This window comes from Lethenteron reissneri, chromosome 10 (assembly GCF_015708825.2).
Source record: "Lethenteron reissneri isolate LAM-NWPU_2019-01 chromosome 10, ASM1570882v1, whole genome shotgun sequence".
Classification (NCBI taxonomy): Eukaryota; Metazoa; Chordata; class Hyperoartia; order Petromyzontiformes; family Petromyzontidae; genus Lethenteron; species Lethenteron reissneri.
The window spans coordinates 9,580,165-9,599,413 of NC_083788.1; the positions used below are offsets into that span (position 1 = coordinate 9,580,165).

At 52.6% G+C, this 19,249-nt stretch overlaps 1 protein-coding gene across 2 annotated transcripts; it reads right to left on the reverse strand.

Annotated features, from left to right (window-relative positions):
• Positions 1 to 683: 683 nt before the first annotated feature.
• TFAP4 (transcription factor AP-4) lies at positions 684 to 17,983 on the reverse strand. Of its 2 annotated transcripts, none has more exons than XM_061548978.1 (7): positions 17,299 to 17,983; positions 9,952 to 10,120; positions 9,256 to 9,354; positions 7,599 to 7,775; positions 6,937 to 7,164; positions 6,175 to 6,306; positions 684 to 6,039 (listed from the first exon to the last, which is right to left on the reverse strand). In XM_061548978.1, the coding sequence occupies exons 1-7, from the start codon at positions 17,391 to 17,393 to the stop codon at positions 5,725 to 5,727; spliced, it is 1,215 nt and encodes a 404-aa protein (XP_061404962.1). In that variant the 5' UTR covers positions 17,394 to 17,983; the 3' UTR covers positions 684 to 5,724. The 2 variants fall into 2 exon arrangements, with proteins under 2 accessions (XP_061404962.1, XP_061404963.1); XM_061548979.1 differs by lacking the exon at positions 17,299 to 17,983 and adding an exon at positions 11,984 to 12,638.
• Between the last annotated feature and the right edge of the window lie 1,266 nt (positions 17,984 to 19,249).

A 19,249-nucleotide genomic window follows, 5' to 3' on the forward strand; every position in this document is an offset into this window, starting at 1 on the left:
ACCATGGACGCCATCGGTTGTGGTGCCGAGGAGGGTGGTGGAGGACAGCCCCTCATGGTGTGATGTTGTGCAGGCAGCAGGCATGGGATTCTGGGAATGAACCCAAGCAGAGAAACCTCGTGGCAGCGCTGGGGGGGACACAGCTGCCGGTTTGTGCGTCGATGGGTTTCATGTTCACAGAGTAGTACACTTGGGGGTAAAGCATTCATGATGGACGGCGTGAGCTTGGTTGGGAACAGTGATTAATATTTTTGTAAACACCGTTCGGAAGTTGCCCAGGTTACTCGCTGGACTAATTGTCGCAGCACGAAGCTGGCACTGTTGAGATCCGAGGTTCGAGTCCAGGTTTTGGCAGCCCATAAAATAGTTCTCGACTGAAGCAACTTGGTCTTAGCCAAGTCGGTGACAAATGAAACCAATTTTTCTTACTTCACTATTTTAATTGACGATTACAGATCATTTGAATTGGATCCCTCGAACGGGGCATGCGGGGAAGGTGGCAATACCCCCTTGGTGTGCATATAACAGGTACATTCATGGGCTCTCAGATGTAGATCCAGAGCTTGTTCTCCAACACGGAGAGGTGCACCGATATCTGCGAGCGATGGGAGGAATGGAGGTTTAACCTCGCCGTGTCGAGCGCAAATATCAACAATGCAAATAAAAATCAGGACACTTGCAGGTTTTGTAAAGAAAGTTTATTATTTTACTGATCCTCTCCTCTATACACACTAAAAAGAGGTACTATACGTGGACTAAATGCCCTATCCTCCTTGCTGCCCGACTCACAACCTACATTCAGCAAGTGCTGTGTCTGTACAGCGTAATGTTAGAGCAGCCGTTGCCAACTCCCAGTACTGTGGACCCACCCCGTTAAACCATCCCAGCAGTTCGCCCATTGGGCACCGCCAACCTCCCCGCCGCATTGGGATTGGAGGTTGGTGAACACGGGAAGCAGAACTTTGTGGGGGTGGGTCAATAGCGGCGGAGTTGATAACAGCTGTCACGACCAGCTATTCTCAAACGGCAGTCGTCTCTTCCCCCATCCTGCAGGGAGTGGGAGTCCTTTACCACAGGAGCACTTCCAACTTAATTTCCCACATTCAGGTGCTGGTTGCATAACCCCCCCCCCCCCCACCGCCAAGCAAAAATGTCTCTTTCCTATCTCGAGCAGTGTCATTGTAAGAGAAACGTTCACTTGAGCCGATTTATGCAACCAGCCCACAGGTCCCAAAAGCCAGGCTGGGCCACAAAGGTGACAACAACCAGGGACTGGGGTTTGAGAACAGCCGTCGGATATAGACCCCCCCAACCCTCCCCTCCCAAGCCCACCGTGGCCTCTTCACAAAAACCCTGGGGCCTCTTTACCGGAGAGACCCCTCCTCCTCCTAGGCTGCGGCTCCGACGCGCTCCAGGACAATCTCACGTTCTCCACTCTGAAAGAATCCCCGGCGATCCGGTCCAGGACTTCCAAGGTCTTCCCAGAACCCGGGGAAATGCGAACCCCTTTTTAAACGGCAATGTTGCCAGGGGGGGTTTTGATGCGACGCGCGGACTGAAACCGCGCTGTGTGTCGCACCCGCTCGAGCGAGTGAGAGCAGCGCTGTGGGGGGGGGGGCGGGTGCAACTCAACTCGAGCCGATTGAGCGTCAACGCAGGGCAAATCCCAGGCGCGTCGCTCCGCTCGTTTTAAATCTCCCGCGCGAGCTGTGGATTATACACGCGCCGTTCTCACCACCGCCTAAAGGGATTTTGGGGAAACCCGAGTGAGATTTAAAACCACAAAACAATTTAACCAGGCCAAAAATCGCAGAAACACCTGTAAGAGCTCACTGTAAAAACCTCGCCGAAATAGTTTTTAAGCGCAATTTAATATTTTGTACGAGCACTGGTCGTTTACTTCTGGAATGTGTCTGTAGCCGAAGTGGATTCACTGTGCGACGTTCAACGGAAAGTCGAGAGTTGTGTCCCTCCGTTAATAACATGAATAACGATAACATTCAAACGTTAATAACACTTAAGTTTAAAAAATAAAAATATATAAAAGGCCATGACACGTGGGGACTGAACGCCTGCTTGCACGCACCCCCGACAGTGGCAGAAGTTTCATAACCGCATCGCAATTCACAAAAACAAACCCTCCCACAACACACAAGAGCCAGGCAAGAGCGGTGGTTGTCAAGGGCAAATACGGCCAATGCGAGACCTCGCATTTAAGATGCACGGAGATCAAAAGTATCCAAATTGTAATTGCCATGGACAGTTAAAAATTACGACAGAGATCCCTCGACCTTCGTTTTTTTTTTGCTCTCTGAATTTCGACTTGCTGCATGTAAACCTAAAAACACACCGGCTGGGGGTTTTACTTTACCTGCCATCGGATTAATATTAAAAAGACGATGACAAACCCATAGGGTGGAGGCTCGCAAGCGCTGCTGTTGGTTTTGCAAGGAAAACGCGCTCTCTCCTGCCGGCGAGAATTGGCGGAACAACAAAACCGGTGTGCGCGCACGCGTCATTGTGAAATATACCCAAGTCTCGCTGAAGTGCGGCAGAGGCCGCCGATACCTTGCAAGCCCCGTGAGATCGTTCTGTACATGCACAGCATCCTGACTGAGACAAGTGTGAGCGCATTCCACCTTTCAGCGGTACAGCAACGTGACAAGATGTGACAATGTGTGTTGGCCTGACCCACGTTCAGGATCACGGCCCTATGCCATGCCACTGCGGCAATCGGACGTGACCATTCAAAAGGACTGGAAGTTTGTGGTGCCTCTTGTCGGCATGCTGTGCCAGCATGTGTGCAGACTGCCAAATTGGTAGTCGGTGCCCAATAGTGTAGGACTAATAACGAATATACCGTTGTGTTACAAAGAGAAACATCCACTGCGGGAGCGATGCTCCTCCTTGGTAGAGATGTCCAGATTTCAACTAAGGTGGTAAATTATGGTCGCCGAGCTCCCAAGACAGCGAGTGGACTCTAACTGGGTCTTGTATCGAGTTCATTGAATGTACACACACGTGCACCACCTTCCAGCGGTCTACTCCCCCCCCCCTTACGAACGATATTTGCCGCTGGTATCACAAAAACGAATTTTCCATTAATTGGATGAAACTCGCCCAAGACTGACGACGGTATCTACCCTTTTAAATCTTCCGACAAAGCAAAATGTCGCTAATGCACATTTTATTGTGCTCGTTAGCGGATGCGCGAGTCCTCTTTCTTGGATGAGGAAACCCTGGCTCGGGTTTAGGTTTCAATCAACCACGTCCCAGTACGACCACGCGCTTTCAGAGACCCAACACCTGGAATCGGCTCAACCGTGGGACAAGCGCTTGCCTTCCTCCCCAAGCCGTGGACAGAATTTCCTCGCTATCCAAGTACATTGCTACACACGAATTGCATCTGGAATTCTCTACACGACTGCATCGACAGAGTTGAGAGAAAGCGATAAGATAAAGTCATGAGATGGAGAACGTCTCGACGCTTGAGAAGCATCTGCAGACACTGCGCGTACATATTTGGACGGCAATATCTGTGACATTTGCTATTCGCGAGTATCTCCGGAACGTATCCCTCGCGATTAATGAGGGAAAACTGTATTGACTCGGGGAATTGAGTTTGTTTACGAAGAGAGAGTGGGGATGGCGGGTGGGGGGGGGCATGAAGCTCCTGCTGTAAGCCATCAATTCACTTCGCTCGACGAATATACAGTATTTAGAGAACGACAGTTGTCATGTGATTGTTTTTGAGAGACCCTCTCTCGCCGGCGAGCTTGGGCTGGGGGGGTTCAGCGGCTGTAACCTCACCACACCCCCCCCCCCCCTTCGCACAGCAGCTATGGGTATTACTAAAACCGCGAAACCGCGAGATGACGGACAACACCGCGGGGAGACGAAACGTCGATGCGAAAGAGAAGAGCTGTTTCTGCAAACCAGAACTCTGGAGTGTGAATCAGTCGACTCCAGTCACCTGCACGGGTCCCTCTCTCTGCCTTGCGGTCGCTTCAATTCGAGGCTCGCCGGTAGGAGGGCACCCCCCCCACCCCCAACGCTGCCCACAGAACAAAGATTTTTTTAAAAGTCTCCACCCACTCCCAACTGCGCAGCGCGAAGAGTTCCCTGTAACGCCTGGAGCAAGCGTGTAGACGCCGCGGCCCAGGTAACACACACAACACACGTGCCTAGAACTCAGGCTCGCGCAGGCAGGCAGGCACCCCACTTCCCCACCCCCGGCCCCAACCCCAACCACCCTCGCGCCCCTATGTGTGTAGCACCAATCCGGCGGTGCTCACAACCGTGTGCGAAGTCGCGCACGGCGCCGGAAACACAGAAGAAAATATACACTATAGCCGACCCCCCCCCGCTCCACTGCTCGCTGCCCAGTGCCGGCCTAAACCCCTCCCCCCCCCCCCCCCCTCAATTCCACTTCATGTCAGAGTTCAAAGGCACAGAGCACTCGCGCTGACACGCACACAACACGCCTGCCGCTCGCGCACCTTAAGAGCAACTACAGTCCCTTTTCATTTGTTTCGTTTTAACTGTTTGCTTGACACCACTGCCACTGGTTTGCCTTCCGGGTGACGAGCCGGTTGCTGCTCCTGCCTAGGCCAAGTTTAAAAAGGTCAAACCTCAGCGGCTGAAGGTCAAACGTTGGATTGTACCTTTTGTGGATTAAGCCAGTTAATGTAGAGATTAAGAGACCACCCAATCAGAGACCGGGATTTGAAAATCTAAAATGTCCCAAGTCTTCTGGATGCGGACGCGTTTCCGACTTGCGACGTTCACGCTTGCAGCCTTACGTCGGCGAATTAGTAAATTTTTGTCCGTCAAGTATCTGAAAGAGACCTGCGCTGGCTTCAACACAGGCAACCGCTTAGCCACGAAAATAAGCCTCAAAAACAGCACAGCTTATTTTCCTTTCTTTTTTTTACCAAAAATATAGTTTGTCATAAAAAATTAAAACAATAAAATTAAAATAAGCTAACAAGGCATGATTAAGACTTACACCTAACTTCAACAAACGCTGCTACTCTACAGCCTTCAAAATGACTGCAAACTAAGGAACTCGATAACATTTTTTTTACTTTTTTTGTTGTACGTCAACCTACGCCAACCGTAGGCCGCGCGTGTTTTTTTGTAAAAAAAACAATCTAAGTGCTTTCATTTCGCAAGAGACATCCGAGCTGAGCATCGCACCTGCCTGTGAGTGCAGGTGAGGGTGGGAGAGCAGGGGGGGGGGGGGCACGGTTTCATCAGGGGTTGTGGTTGGTTTTAAACTATTTTTTGTTTTGCGCGACAAGACATCACAATGTTTGGGTGGGGATACAAACTCGTTTTCCGTGGTGGGGGGGGGGGGGGGGGGTGGAGGGCGGGGGGGCTGCGTACCCGCCACCGCCACGTTTCTTCCCCGTGTTTTGTGTCGTGCAACCTCATGTCCGTGGCCACGCTGCCGCCATTCGCTCTCGGATCGACGACGGATGCGCGACATCAACTCCACCCCCTCCCCTCTGACCCTTCCAGCACTTCAGAGCTGCCCTGGAGACTTCACATTACTGCTTCTGTCCGCTTTCCACGTTTTAGCGACACTTTTTTTGACCGCTTTCGTTTGCTCCAATTATTTCTCCACCGACTGCTTTTGCCGTTTCCGCGGAGCGCGGCGACGTGCGTGGCGCGGCGGTGATGGTGGTGGGAGGGGAGGGGGGGGGGGTGAGGGGGCGGCCATCACGAGGCCTGCTCGATCATCTCCACGACCACGCGGCCCTCGTGCCGGTGCGGCACCCGGCTCCCGTCGTGGCCACGATCCGACGCCTCTTCACCTTCCTCCTCTACCTCCGCCACGGCCGCCGCGGCCGCCACCACGTGCCTCCGCAGCCGCTTGATGATGACCTCGCTACGCGCGCCCTCGTCCGCGTCGTCCCCGTCCTCGTCCGAGGGGGAGCCGGCCCTCCGCAGCGGCGACGACGACGCTGCCGCCACGGCCGCCACGGCGTGCAGCGGCCGCCCTCCGTCGTGCGTCCCCTCTATGTGCTGGATGGCCTACGCCCACACACGCGGTGCGCACACGGTACCGTTATACGCCATCCTTCTTAAACCCACGCACGTGCGCGTACCTTGTACGCCGTTTCCTTTATCAACACGCGCAGTCGCGAGCGAGCGGGCGAGCAGCGTCACCTGCACGATGGTGTCGAGGTTCTGCCGGGACGTGGAGGCGCTGGAGATGACGGAGGAGGGCGGCGCCATGGTTACCACGGTGACGTGGTGTGGCGGCGGTGCCGGAACAATCACTGTCGGGTGCTGCTGGGGCTGCACACACACACATACAAATCCACGCACACACACACGAATCAATCCTTGAACAAAAATCTTAACACCATATTATGACAATCAAATTGCTGGTGTAGGGAGGGAGGGGGGGGTGAACCATTACCAACTGCCATTTGTAATGCGCTTATAACATAACAATGTCTCAAGAGCGTGTAGGTGAAGACGAAGGTTTTAAGGAGAGATAGAGAGAGAGGGGGGGAGAGCAGGGGGAAGTTGCCTGGGGAGTTCCGGAGGAGAGAGCGTAGCGGCTAAAAGATTGCCCGCCAGTGGTGGAGAAGCGGATCTTGGGATCGAGGTGGCAAGAGTCAGTGCAGCGGAGGGAGCGGAAGGAGCCGCTGGGAGAAGGCTGCAGAGGCAGCGAGGAGGCGCATGGCTGTGGATGGATGTGAATGTGAGGACAAGGATTTGGTAGTTGCACACGCTTCCTGGCTAGGAAGACAGGGAAGTGAAGCCAGGAAAGGAGTGATGCAAGCGTAGGATTTCAGAATTCTAATATTTATTTATACTGGAGGAATCCGATGAGCTCAAAGAGTGCGCACACACCGACATAAACACCGACACACCAACACAAACACCGATCCAACAACACAAACACACAAGCACACGCACCTCCGACAAACGCTGCGGCTGTAGCTTGTGTCCTAGGATGTGCTGCTGTTGCTGTTGCAGCATATGCTGCTGCTGCTGTTGCTGAATGTGAATCTGTAGTTGCTGCTGCTGCTGCTGTTGCTGCGGGTCGATCCGTAGCGCCGTGTCCCGGTGGGGTGGCTGTATCTGCAGCTGCTGAGCGATTCCCTTCAGCTTCTCCGGGTACAGCTGAGCCTCCATTGAGCGCACCTGCTCAGCCCGGGCAACAAACAAATAAACGCTCGCAACCGCAAACACTCACGCACGCACGAGCAGAAGTACACAGATACGCGCGGCGTCCTCGAGCATAAGAATCCACATTTCTGGATTCGTGTACATTGCACGTTATGAGAATCAAGTGACCCCTGCAGGCACCAGCGGCCACTGCACCCACCACGATGTTAAAAGTCACCGAGCTGCCAGAGTGGCGTCAATCCTCACGCCCCCGGGGAGCTCCGCGCTCCAAAACCACCAAGTGGAATCGGCACGAACCCCCTCCAACTGGGTCGCTCCTGGTTCCTAACCCAGTCTCTTGTGTCCACTCCAGGCACCCTGAACTCTCATCCCTTACGCGTCTTTCCCTCTGCCCGCCTGCCCTCCCTTCTCCATCCACTCCCATTCCTCCGTCCCCCCAGGGTCCACACCTGCTCCTGCAGGAGGAGACGCAGGCGCCGCTCCTTGTCGAGGGAGGCGCGCAGCTCGAGGAGGTCACGTCGCAGCTCCTCCGCCTTGTCCTCCTCCAGGATGTCCGGCGAGCCGATCCCCTCGTCGCGCTCCTCCGCGCCGCGTCGCGCCCGCAGCGGCGAGCCTCCGTCGCACTCCTGTGTGGCGCGCACGGACGAAGGCGCACGTTCAAGCAGACGGCGAGACCATCGCACCGGTACGAACGTTGAACTCCTTTCGCAACGTACGTCGCCAACCACGCTAAATCGGAGGTGCACTCATCTGTTCAACTCAAGAATTATTATTTGACCGGGTGAGGCCCATTGAGCTACATTGCCTCTTTTTCAGAAGTGACCTGGCTATCATAAATGATAGCTCAACTTAAGTGGCTCATCACGTATTTCTTTTTTGTTTCTGGGTAGTAAGTGTTATTTTCTAATTGCTTAAGCCTCAAAATTACAGAAAATGGCTATTATTCCACGCAAACTTTTCTTTTGTAACCAGGACAGTGATACTTTGAAATTTACCTATTTTCAATGAGAAAACGTGGTGTGCATTTGTGTCATTCCTTCACGTAAAGTCCTGGTCACAAAAGCAAAGTTTGTGGGGAATAATAGCCATTTTCTATACTTTTGCGGCATAACCAATTAGAAAATAACACTTACTACCCAGGAACAAAAATCGTGTTACATCGTGTTACCAGTTCGATGCACCAGCAACAGTGCGTAATTAAACCATACCGTCACATTTAAATTATCGATTAATCCATCCAGATGCATCACCCGAGTGAGCAAACCCAAACTGCAGCTCCGAAACACAACCTCCAAGCCATTTCTCTTAGCGGCGCAATGAGTAAGGATCTTGCGTTCATCAGTGGCTGGCGCAATTAACCAATGGAACGGCTGCAGTCAAGAACCTGAACCACGTGTCCTCCATGTGAGCGATGGAGCGAGCGCGCCCCCTGCTGCTCAGGACTGGAAACTACCACCGGTCACGTGGCTTTCACAGCATTTCCCCAGCCGAACGTCATTCCAAATCAGTAAACTTAATGCACTTCATTCAATCTGACGAGAGCCCAATTAGATACAACTTATCGCCCGCTCGGGAAGCGGTCGTTAAAGCGGGCACGTTTAACGCCACAAATGAGTTATGTGTGTGTGAAACTTAATTTTCACCGACGCCTCATGGCTCACTCGTGTCAACAAATTCTTTCACGTCTTTTTGACATCAGATCCTCCCATCATTTCCTGCAGAAATAAGCAGCAGACTGCAACCCTGTGGCCCAGATACGGGCCCGCGACCTCGTTTCATACAGCGCGCGACCTCGTATCACACGGTTCCGCGACCACTTTTTTTTAAGTGGCCTACAAACTACATACTCACGCATCACTGCGAGCAACTAGGTCACATTAATTGGGTCGTAGGGGGGAATATTTTCTACCTGGCAACAACACCGTTGTCTTGATCTTCGGGGCCTCTTCCGGTGAGGCCGTGGCGCGTGACAACGCCAACTCGCCCCCCCGATCCTGCTGCCGTGGAAGGTTCCCCACAACATTGATCCCGTTGCCGACTCGCTGCCCGTGGGGGAGCCGGGTTATCAGCACGGTTGCCCCGCGCGGCGCTGCTGTCGCCCCTCACCTGCACGAGGCGCTTGAGGTGAGCGTTCTGCTGCAGGAGCCGCGTCTTCTCCTGCTCCAGGGAGTAGATGTACTCCGCCGTCTGCTGCAGGATGGCGGCCTGCGGCACGGCAACAAGTCGGCGTGGCTTTTGTAATTAAATCGATTCTCTGGCGTTATAGTTTGATGCGACGTTAGCGAGAGCTCGAGAATTGGATGGAATCGTTGAAGTCGTCGTATAAATTATGGCGACGATTTGAACCTGGGTTGCTGAGGGAATGACAAGTTGCACCAATGGCCACACCGTCATTCCCCTACATACAACGGAGGGGTTTTCGCAAACACAAAGTCCTCCAAACCCACCACAATACCCGCCTCCCTTACGTTGTTACGCGCAGAACACGCCTGATGATTACTAAACACTTCAACGTGTGAGAAAAAGCTACAAAAATGAAGCCACCTGTGTGCACTGACAGTGCTCAGCATTGAATTGGTATCAACGGATAAACTCAAAACAATCTGTTTAACTTGTAACCCATGGGTGTATTATCCGGGTTGCAGATTAATCATGTTTGCGATATAAAAAAAAGAGCGCCTGCTAGTTTGAGCTGCTCCTCACTCATCCATAGTTAGCGACTCTGAGGCAGGTCGTGACACCGCTGCTACCAGTCGTTGGCACACAAACACACAAGAGATGCGCACGCCGATGGGTGCGTACCTTGCTGAGCTTCTCGCCATCCGTGTGCGGGATGAGGGTCTTGAGCGACTGGAAGCCGGCATTGATGCTCTGCATGCGGCGGCGCTCGTTGCTGTTGGCGATCTCGCGGCGGATGCGCCGCTCCGTGTCGCGCTGGCTCTCGGGGGAGCCCACCGACACGTTACCCAGGCTGTGAGACACGCACGGTGAGACAGTGGTGAGAGACAGCGTCTGGGTGAGACACAGCGAGTCTAGGCGAGACGCACGGTATCTCTCAGAGACGCGCAAACAACTCGGTGGACGGTCACAATTCCAGGGTCACCATTTAAGGTCACGAACAGGGAGCGGGTCACAATTCTCCAATTTGTCATTCAGGGACATGATCCGAGGTCACAAATCAGGTTAACGATGTACGTGTGCGCATACATTTATAGCAGTGTGCATTTTAAAAGAGTGCTAAAAATGTTTATATCAGAAATTATTTTTTTACAAGCACAATTTGAAGCATGCAAGATTAGCATAACAATCCATATCAATCAGTGAATTGTTAAATCCATGGCATGAGGTAAACGTCTTCATAAACTAGCATTCTGCCACGTTCATTTTTTTTAGTGATTAACTCTAACACAAACCACAAAACATAATCCTGGCAGGTGATGTATCATGAAAAATAAACATTCCACTTGGCTCATGAGTCAAGCAGGTTGAAGTAAAACTCAATTATTTTTTTTCTACATTTTTTTTTATTTCACCAGGTAAGGCCCACTGAGCAAAATAGATATATTTTCATAAGCGACCTGGCCACAAATGATAGCTCAACCAAGTGGCTTATACTCCGGAAATGTATCGCAGCCAAATATTCTAAACGCGCGTTTCTAAATGAGGAATAAAAAATCGGAGGACCTGGAGAAAAATTCACGTGACCACGGGGAGAGAGACACGCCAACTCCAAACATACAGCAGGCGTCAGGGTGGGGATCGAACCCACGACCTTCTGCATACCAGGCGAGGTAGTTAACATCTTGCCAACACCCCATTATAAACTATAATACATGATTAAGTTGGTCGGTACCACCAGAGAATATATATATGCGCTAGTATATACACCATGGGCAGTGTCCACCAAGGGCAGAACGCTTAGCGTCTAAACTGTTTTGTATAAAGTCTTCCGATTTACTGGCCTCTTCTGCGGATGTTTCATATTGCATTTTTCTTCCCTCACCAAAACGATGTTCTCCATAAAGCGTACTAGGGTGCCCCTCTTTAACGTGCCACAAAAGCAGCTATCACTGTGACCTTGCTATCACACGTATTTCTAACCTAGGGATAAAAAGTTAATCTAAATATGTATTCGCACTTGCTACCAATAAGCCGCGTTTTGGTCCAATAGCTAAAAGACAAGCCGATTAGCAAAAAACGCTCCGAACAACCGTGCTTAGAGAATGCTCACGGGGGGCATTCATCACATGCGCAGCGGTACTTTGCGAACATGTAGGTGGTACAGTCACGTGACAATGGACAGGTGCATCGGCTCGATGTTAAACAGCAAAGGTGGCTTCATACAGGTGGCGGGGGGGGGCAGGGTTGACTGCTCATGCGGGGTATATAAGGTTCATTGGGACAAAGCCCGTGCCACTGAGAGCCCGAACAGCAGCAGCAGCACCATGGAGGGCTCCTACTCCACAACCCCCACGCCTTGTGCTGCTTGGGACCTTGAAAGCCACCTGTAGCTTCTTCCACAGCGAGTGGGCAAAGCCCCGACCTCACATCACCTCCTCCCTCCTCCCAGCGTATTTTTGTTGCTCATTTCGTCATCAGCCATGGCTAATCCACCGCTGTATGAAAGCCTCCACGAGACCATCGCCTTCCTCTCACTATCATGCGATATTATGATCCACCTAGCACCTGCATGACAACAGATTTTGCTCCCCCTTTTTGAAATCTGAAAGCTGGCTCGCGTGGCTGTGAGGATCTCCCATCCTTGGTGCTGCTGTTGCTGCTGTTGTTATTTATGTTCTGGATTAACCCCCTCGGGTATTAAATGAATGCTCACCGGTCACAATTTGCTGCCAACTCTGCGCATCAATGAGCCATTGGACCTTTGTGTATTGTATCGGGGACTCCTAGTGTCGTCATGGACTGATAATAATTTACGCGTGAGTGTTTGGGCCAAACCAGGCAGCAGCGGCAGCTTAATCATTTGCAGATTGTGGCCGCATCGTCCACGGGACCGCCGGCTCGGGGACACAAGCCTTCAACAACTTGCATCGACGTTGTTCCGCCTTGCGCCGGGGATTACAAACGATGCTTTCCTTAAAATGAACGTAATCCAAAACTCCGGTAACGGGCCCCCAACATTCAAACACATTATTTAAGCTCGTCAGCTTTCCGGACATACAATATCCAGCAGCATTCGTTCATTCAACGCACACCAATTCTATAAGACCCTCATCCAACCCACGCGCGCAATTCCACCTTTTGTGGTCACGTTCAGCAAAAAAAAAATGCGGGCTTGTAAACAACACAATTTACTACTTTGGACGAACAGATGTTGTTGACGAGGGGCAACTCCGTGCAACAAAAAAGAAACACGGGAGCCCGTCCATTGAACAGTCACAATGAGAGACTGCTGCTGCCGCCACCGCCGCTTTCCTTTACGAGACTGTCGGAGCCCGGCTCGGAGAGAGGGCCCCATCCCTCGTGCAGTGGCAACAGCAACACGGTGACTGGTCCGCCATGTGGCCGCGCACAGTTAAAGGGGGACACACCCCCCTCCTACGTCACACCCCCCCCACGCCCCCTCCCCCCATGTCACACCCCCCCCCCCGCACGTCACACCCCCCCCCACAACCCCCTCCCCCCTCACGTCACCACCCCCCCCCACGACCCCCTCCCCCTCACGTCACCACCCCCCCCATCCAACGGCCGCTTCCCCCCCCCCTCCCAACTGACAGCCACTCCCCCTACCCACGGTCGCTTCCCCCCCGTCACCCCCCCCCGATCCTCCTCCACGACCCCTCCCCCCCCTCACGTCACACCCCCCCATGACCCCTCCCTCCCTCCCCCCTGACGTCACACCCCCCAATCCAACGGCCGCTTCCCCCCCCCGTCACCCCCCCCCGATCCTCCTCCACGACCCCTCCCCCCCTCACGTCACCCCCCCCCCCTCCCAACTGACAGCCACTCCCCCTACCCACGGTCGCTTCCCCCCCACCCCCACGTCACCCGCCCCCCCCCCTCCACGGCCCCTCCCCGGTCACGTGGCGGGAGCTTCCATCAGCTGTGGCCGCGCACGTGTTGCGGCCTACAGGGGGCGCCACGTGCACTGCCCCATGGCCCCCAACTCAGTACAGAGACGCGAGCCCCAACACTCTAACCCCCCCACTCCCACCCAGTGTTCTTCGCGAATTTTCAGGGAATGGAGCCCCACTTTCGCCGATAAGACATCATCAGTGCGAGGGCCGCCACACATTTGAAACCATTGGGGTTTGACAGCAGCTTGATAATGGTGGGGGGGGGGGGTCACATTTGTGTACTGTCGGGGGCCGCACTAAAGGCAATCAGGGGCCGCCAGTGGCCCGCGGGCCTTGCAATGAGAAGAACACTGATCTCTAGAGACGCGACCCGCAGCACGGTAGCCTGCCAGCCATTGCCCATCCTACTCCGAGAGCCAAAAACCACGATCGATCATAGATTGACACGGCTCTATAGACGACTCCAACGACACCCCCTCCCCACTCGTGCAAGCACACTCCAGTGTAGGCTATCCCATCCCAATGCACACCACAGAAAGACCCACACCAATCTACCCTACTCATAAACGCACACCGCTATGGCCTCGACCAGCCATGCTCCACCACTCACACTCCACTCGATCAGAACCACACCGCTCTATCCTGTTAGCCACGTACACTGCTAATCTACACCACCACTCTACCACACATCGCTCTAGCCGATGCTGCACCGTGTCATGCCCACACCACTCACGCAGACCCACACACACCAACCCCGCTCTCTGCTCCTCTTGCAATCATCCTATGGGGCCATCCATTTAGTACGTATGCAAAAATCTGTCGCAACTTGACCCCCCCCCCCACCTGCGTGCGTACATACGCTTGACGCACCCCCCCCCCCGAATCCTATAGAACGGCCGATATTTAATCCACGCAGAAACGAGCAAGGATGAATAATATTAACGTGTTTAAGCAAACAGATAGTCCACCGCCGGACTATCCAACTCATTTGAAGGCCAATGTAGACAAATTATTATCGTACGCACATTGTCAGTAGCCCTCCCCCCCCCCCCCCATACGCACAAGCGTACGCATTTGGGTTACCCCCCCCTCCACCATGCATTACGCACTCAATGGATGGCCCCCTATTCAGGCTCTGCACGTGCGCGCGCCTTTCCCGCTCTCTCTCTCAACCCTCCTCCTCCCCCCGGTGTCTCCTGGAAACCGCGAGTTACGACTGCTGAGGGGCTGGGCCAGTCCGGAGGGGAGAGGAAAGGAAAGGGAGGGGAAGGCATTAGGAGATGCCCAGCAGCAAATTCTCCTTCTGCCCAACCCCATGATGAGCGGCGCCACTCCTACTCCCATTCATTTACAGGCTCCACGCGCTGGCTACCCCAGTCCACGTGCTTGCTGCTGCTGCTGCGAACCAAAGTTTCTCTCCCCCCCCCTTACCCCCTTTTCCAATCGTCTCATTTTGTTCGATACTTGTCCGACGAACAAAACGATTTCACCGGCAGCAATTGGAGAGCTCTCCCGGGCGAGAGAAGCCGGATCAATGCCCATTTCGTTAAGACGCGCATCGCGTGGGATGGTTTTGCAACAAAAATATTCAGTAAAAAAATCGTCCTTTTGGTACGGACTATAACAGATCGGATATTTAGGAGTAAGTTTAAATTGAATAGTTTTTTACGTAAAAAAAAAACCTGCCCGTTGACCCCCCCCCAATGTATAATTGGATGTATGAGAAATCAATTCACTTGTACAAATAACTTCAGTTGTTTACGGCGTCTTCAATCAATTGTATTAAAATATAAATGAAGTCTTGAATGGAATGCGTCTATCAAGGCGGGACTTATAAGATCCACTTTCCCATAGCAAAAACTGGGGATGCGTCTTAGTGACCAGTTTGTATAACTTTAGACACTGGGAACATGTTTGGGCCGATTATTTACTTCCAAAGCGTCTTATTATTTTATAAATTGGTCTCAAAATACTTTTAAAAACTACAATCGCAATGCGTAAATGTAGAATTTGACTCGATGTAAACCTCTTTATACTAAATTAAATGTCTCAAGACACTCAATGACAACCACCCCGTTATTGTAAATAACATGTTGCAAACGGTACATACAGTACTTGTGATAACCCCAGCAAGAGAGCGTGGCTGTATTAACTTATACCACCGCAATGAAACAATGTTAACACATTGGCAAACGAGTCTCAAGACTCGTTGTGCAAGAAGATACTGCACCGGGATGGTTGGTCAATTACATTAACGAGTGTCACGGACTTCACTTGGAAGGAAACCAAACAATAAATGTTTTTGTAATAAATCCATATACAGTACTGACACCTTCCAATCCTACACAGCATCTGTGATTCCCACACTGTTGACCCATCCATGTAGCTAACAAGCGAGAACTCTGATTAGCTTCCAAGTGCATATTCAGTAAAAGTGCGTACAAGTGATTTAAACAATGCCACTTAATACTAAGTGCGTTTGATTATATATTATGTAAAAAATCTTGTTTTAGTATCCTTACCCGTCCATGTTGCAGCCAAGTTATTCTGCATTGCTATGGGACCACCCCCTATCCATCTTTCCCACTGCGTAGTCAAGTCAAACCAGACGCAAAGACTCCCAAAGCAGCACGTGTCGCCACTACAACAAGCCGTAGACACAACTGCACTTCGTACCATTCTCCCCACTGGATGACAGTAGTTACACGTGCGTGCCTGTGTACATGTCGGGGGGTCGACCTCTAGCACGCACTCATTGCATCGAGGCTGCAAACACCAGACCGATGGTGAAACTCGACCCCGATCATTAATCAACATCATCGATTGCTCCGGAGTAAAAATTAAAAAAGCCAAAGCGCATCGCTTTGGTTGGGGCCGCCAACGACGTTGGCTGTTGCGTGGGTGGAAAATCTATTCCTGGCCAGAGTAACGTGGAATTTCCGTGCAACGTGGGCTGCCCACCACGTGTTTTGTCATCGCCATCGTTGCTGATGCAGCAGTAGCTGCGGCACGTGCAAGACGAGCTAATTGAACAACGCTTCTCTCTCGCACTTGACATATGGGAAGCTCTCCCCTCCCTCCCCTCCATTCTCTTTCCCTTCTCCCGACACGCGGTCCCACAATCTTCACGATCTCCGCCACGTGCTCCTCCTCATCCTCCCTAGCTCCGCACTCTTCCTCTGCTGCCGCTCCCAGCATCCCCCCCCCCCACACACACACAAATACATTCATTTCCCACTCTCCCTTCCATCTCTCTACGGTACATCTCTTCCCGCTTTGTCCCCATCTCCATCGTTTACCCCTCCAGTGGACTCATTCTCGCCTTCCCTTCTCCCCCTGCTCTCCACAACAACCGCCCCCCCTCCCTTCTCCATCATCTCTCCTCTCCCACTACATTACATCCTCCCCCGCCCCCCAAAAAAAATCTCCGTTCTCTTCCACAGACTCCCATCTGTGCCTGCTCTCTTCAAGCATCCCATCTCTTCCTACACAAAATCACCGTAACACGATCTCCACCCCACCACCACCTCTCGCCATCTCCGCGTTGACCGCTCATCTTCCAATCTCCCCCCACCACCAACCTTCCTACACACGTACCTCTCCCTCTCTACAACCTCTCCTCTCTACACAACATCACCACCCCACCCCAACAACTCCCTGTCGGCCACCTCTACAAACACGAAATCTCCTCCCTCCCGCGTCTCCCCTACAAACATGGGGGGGCGGCGTGGTCACCACGTGGCCAATGTTTTCAACACAATCGCGCGCCAAAGGCGCTCGGGCGGCGTTTAAAACGACAACACCACGACAAGGGAGGGAGGGAGGGGGGGCTGCTGCTCCCCTGATTAAATAAAAACACCGATTACCGCTCGCAACAACAAACAATGCCCACGTCTAGCCGTGCAAAACAACAACCCGATACAAGCGAGCACACGCGCAATATTGAAAGTGCGCAACGCGCGCGCGGCGTGCGATGTCCCCCCGTCCTCCCGTGTTGCAGCTCTCTCTCTCCTCCTCCTACCCCCCCCCCCTTCGTCAACACTTGTTCTCTCTCTCTCTGTGTCTCTATCACCGTGTCGCACGCAACTCGAAACGGCAACAACGCCCGACCGACCTGCACAGGCCGCCGATGACCTCCTGCTCCGCCTTGCGAAAGTCTCCCAGCGCCACGGCGGCCGCGTTCTCCGAAGGCACCACGAAGTAGGCCATGCTGCCCGGGGGGGGGGGGGGGGCAGCAGCGAGGGCAGCTGCTGCTGCTGATGATGGTGGTGATGAAGCTGCTGCTCCTCTTGATGGTGATGCTGCTGCTCCTCTTGATGGTGATGCTGCTCCTCTTGATGGTGATGGAGCTGCGGATGCTGCTCTTGATGGTGATGCTGCTCCTCTTGATGGTGATGGAGCAGCTGCTGATGATGATGAAGCCGCTTCCGCTGCCTGCAGTCGATGTGGGTTCAACTACTGACCACCGATCGAACGCTTCAGCTGTTGCTGCTGGACACTGTCGATGCAGCAGCAGCAGCTGCTACTGCTGCTACTTCTGCATCTAAATGCAACTACTCGGGACTAACACAGCCTCGCTGCTGCTGCTTCTCTTCTTGCTGTTGCTGCTGCTTCTTCTTGCTGCTGCTGCTTCTTGCTGCTGCTTCTTGCTGCTGTTGCTGCTCACCTCTCGCAACTCTCAGCGACTGTTCCACCGAGACACTTCAATGACTGACACTGCCGCTGCTGCTGCTGGTGGTAGAAACGACGCGAGCACAGCGTGGCTTTGGGGGGGGCGCTGGGGGGGCTGGGGGTGGTGGTGTCGGGGGGGGGGGTGTTGGTGATGTGGGGGGGGTGTTGGTGGTGTGGGGGGGTGTTGGTGTCGGGGGGGGGGTGGTGTTGGTTGTGGTTGTTGTGTTGGGGACACACACACGCGGCGAGCGAGAGAGCAGCGAGAGCGGAGGGAGAGGCCCCGAAAATGGCGGGAAACAGCTGGGCGAGCCGCAGCACCGCCCCCCCCTCGAGCCCCGCCCCTCGGCCCCCCCCCTCGAGCCCCCCCCCTCGGGCCCCCACCGCCGGGGCCGCGTGCGCTGCCTCCGCTGCACGTCCCACGTGTCAACAAAGCACTACATTGGTGGCCGCGTGGTGCCGGGGGGGGGGGTTGTGTTTAATTTTAATTTTAGTCGCCGCAAAGCACGTTCGGTTAAGTGGAGACTTGTGTGGGTCACGATTTGACGGGGTTGATGGCATATTTTGTAGTTCTTTTTATCAGCGCGTGGCTTATTACGCGGACTAATTTAGAGCGTATTGGTCAACCCGTTCTCTTAAAATGTCAATGTTCATCCTATAAAGTCCCATCACAAGGGAGAAATACAACACAAATGTTTTGTCCGTATTAAAACTGCTTTACGCCGTATGGACAAGAATAGGGGGTGAATCGAATGGGTTGACACGATATGATGATGATGATGCACCTCCACTGATTTCAAATGCTCTATCTCAACACAATAAAAAAACAACCAACACTTAATTTTCATATGTATTATAATGGTGATAGTCGCTATAGATGAAGGTTTATCGTGACATTAAAAAATATCTCGAATAAAGGAGTGGAAGCTGAGTCGAAACACGTTTGCCCCTGATAATTGAGCACGTAGGGTGTTACTTTAAAGTATTGTATCTTATTCTTGTTCTCTCAACACTGTTTACATCAGTTATGCATCTTGACTTAAAGCTTTCGTGACTGCAGGTATTCATATTCTTGAGTCTTTCGGTAGTCACGTCGATATAAACACATTCTGAAGACGACCGCTTGTGTTGCGATCGAAACGGTGTAATTTTTTATTTTCTTTGAACATATCTACGTGACTTTACCGACCAAAAGACCCAAGAATAATAATGTTTACGGCAAATACTTTGTAAAAGCTGTGACGAACGTCTACTTGTTATAATGTCACCCACAACCCCAGTTTTTTAGACTCTACTTCGCATATTTAAAGGGCAGTTTTTTTTGTTAATGTAAAAATAGATTTATTTTTTATTATTTATTCGGAAATGTCTGGAGGCCTGCGAATGTCCGGGATGGA

What these genes read in the sequence shown, in the direction of transcription:
- TFAP4 (XM_061548978.1), bottom strand. Translation starts at nt 17,393, where the DNA reads ATGGCCTACTTCGTGGTGCCTTCGGAGAACGCGGCCGCCGTGGCGCTG. An exon ending in GTCATCGGCGGCCTGTGCAG is followed by an intron (nt 10,121 to 17,298) that starts GTCGGTCGGGCG and finishes CGTGTCTCACAG; the next exon opens with CCTGGGTAACGTGTCGGTGG. An exon ending in ACCTCAAGCGCCTCGTGCAG is followed by an intron (nt 7,776 to 9,255) that starts GTGAGGGGCGAC and finishes CGCGCCACACAG; the next exon opens with GAGTGCGACGGAGGCTCGCC.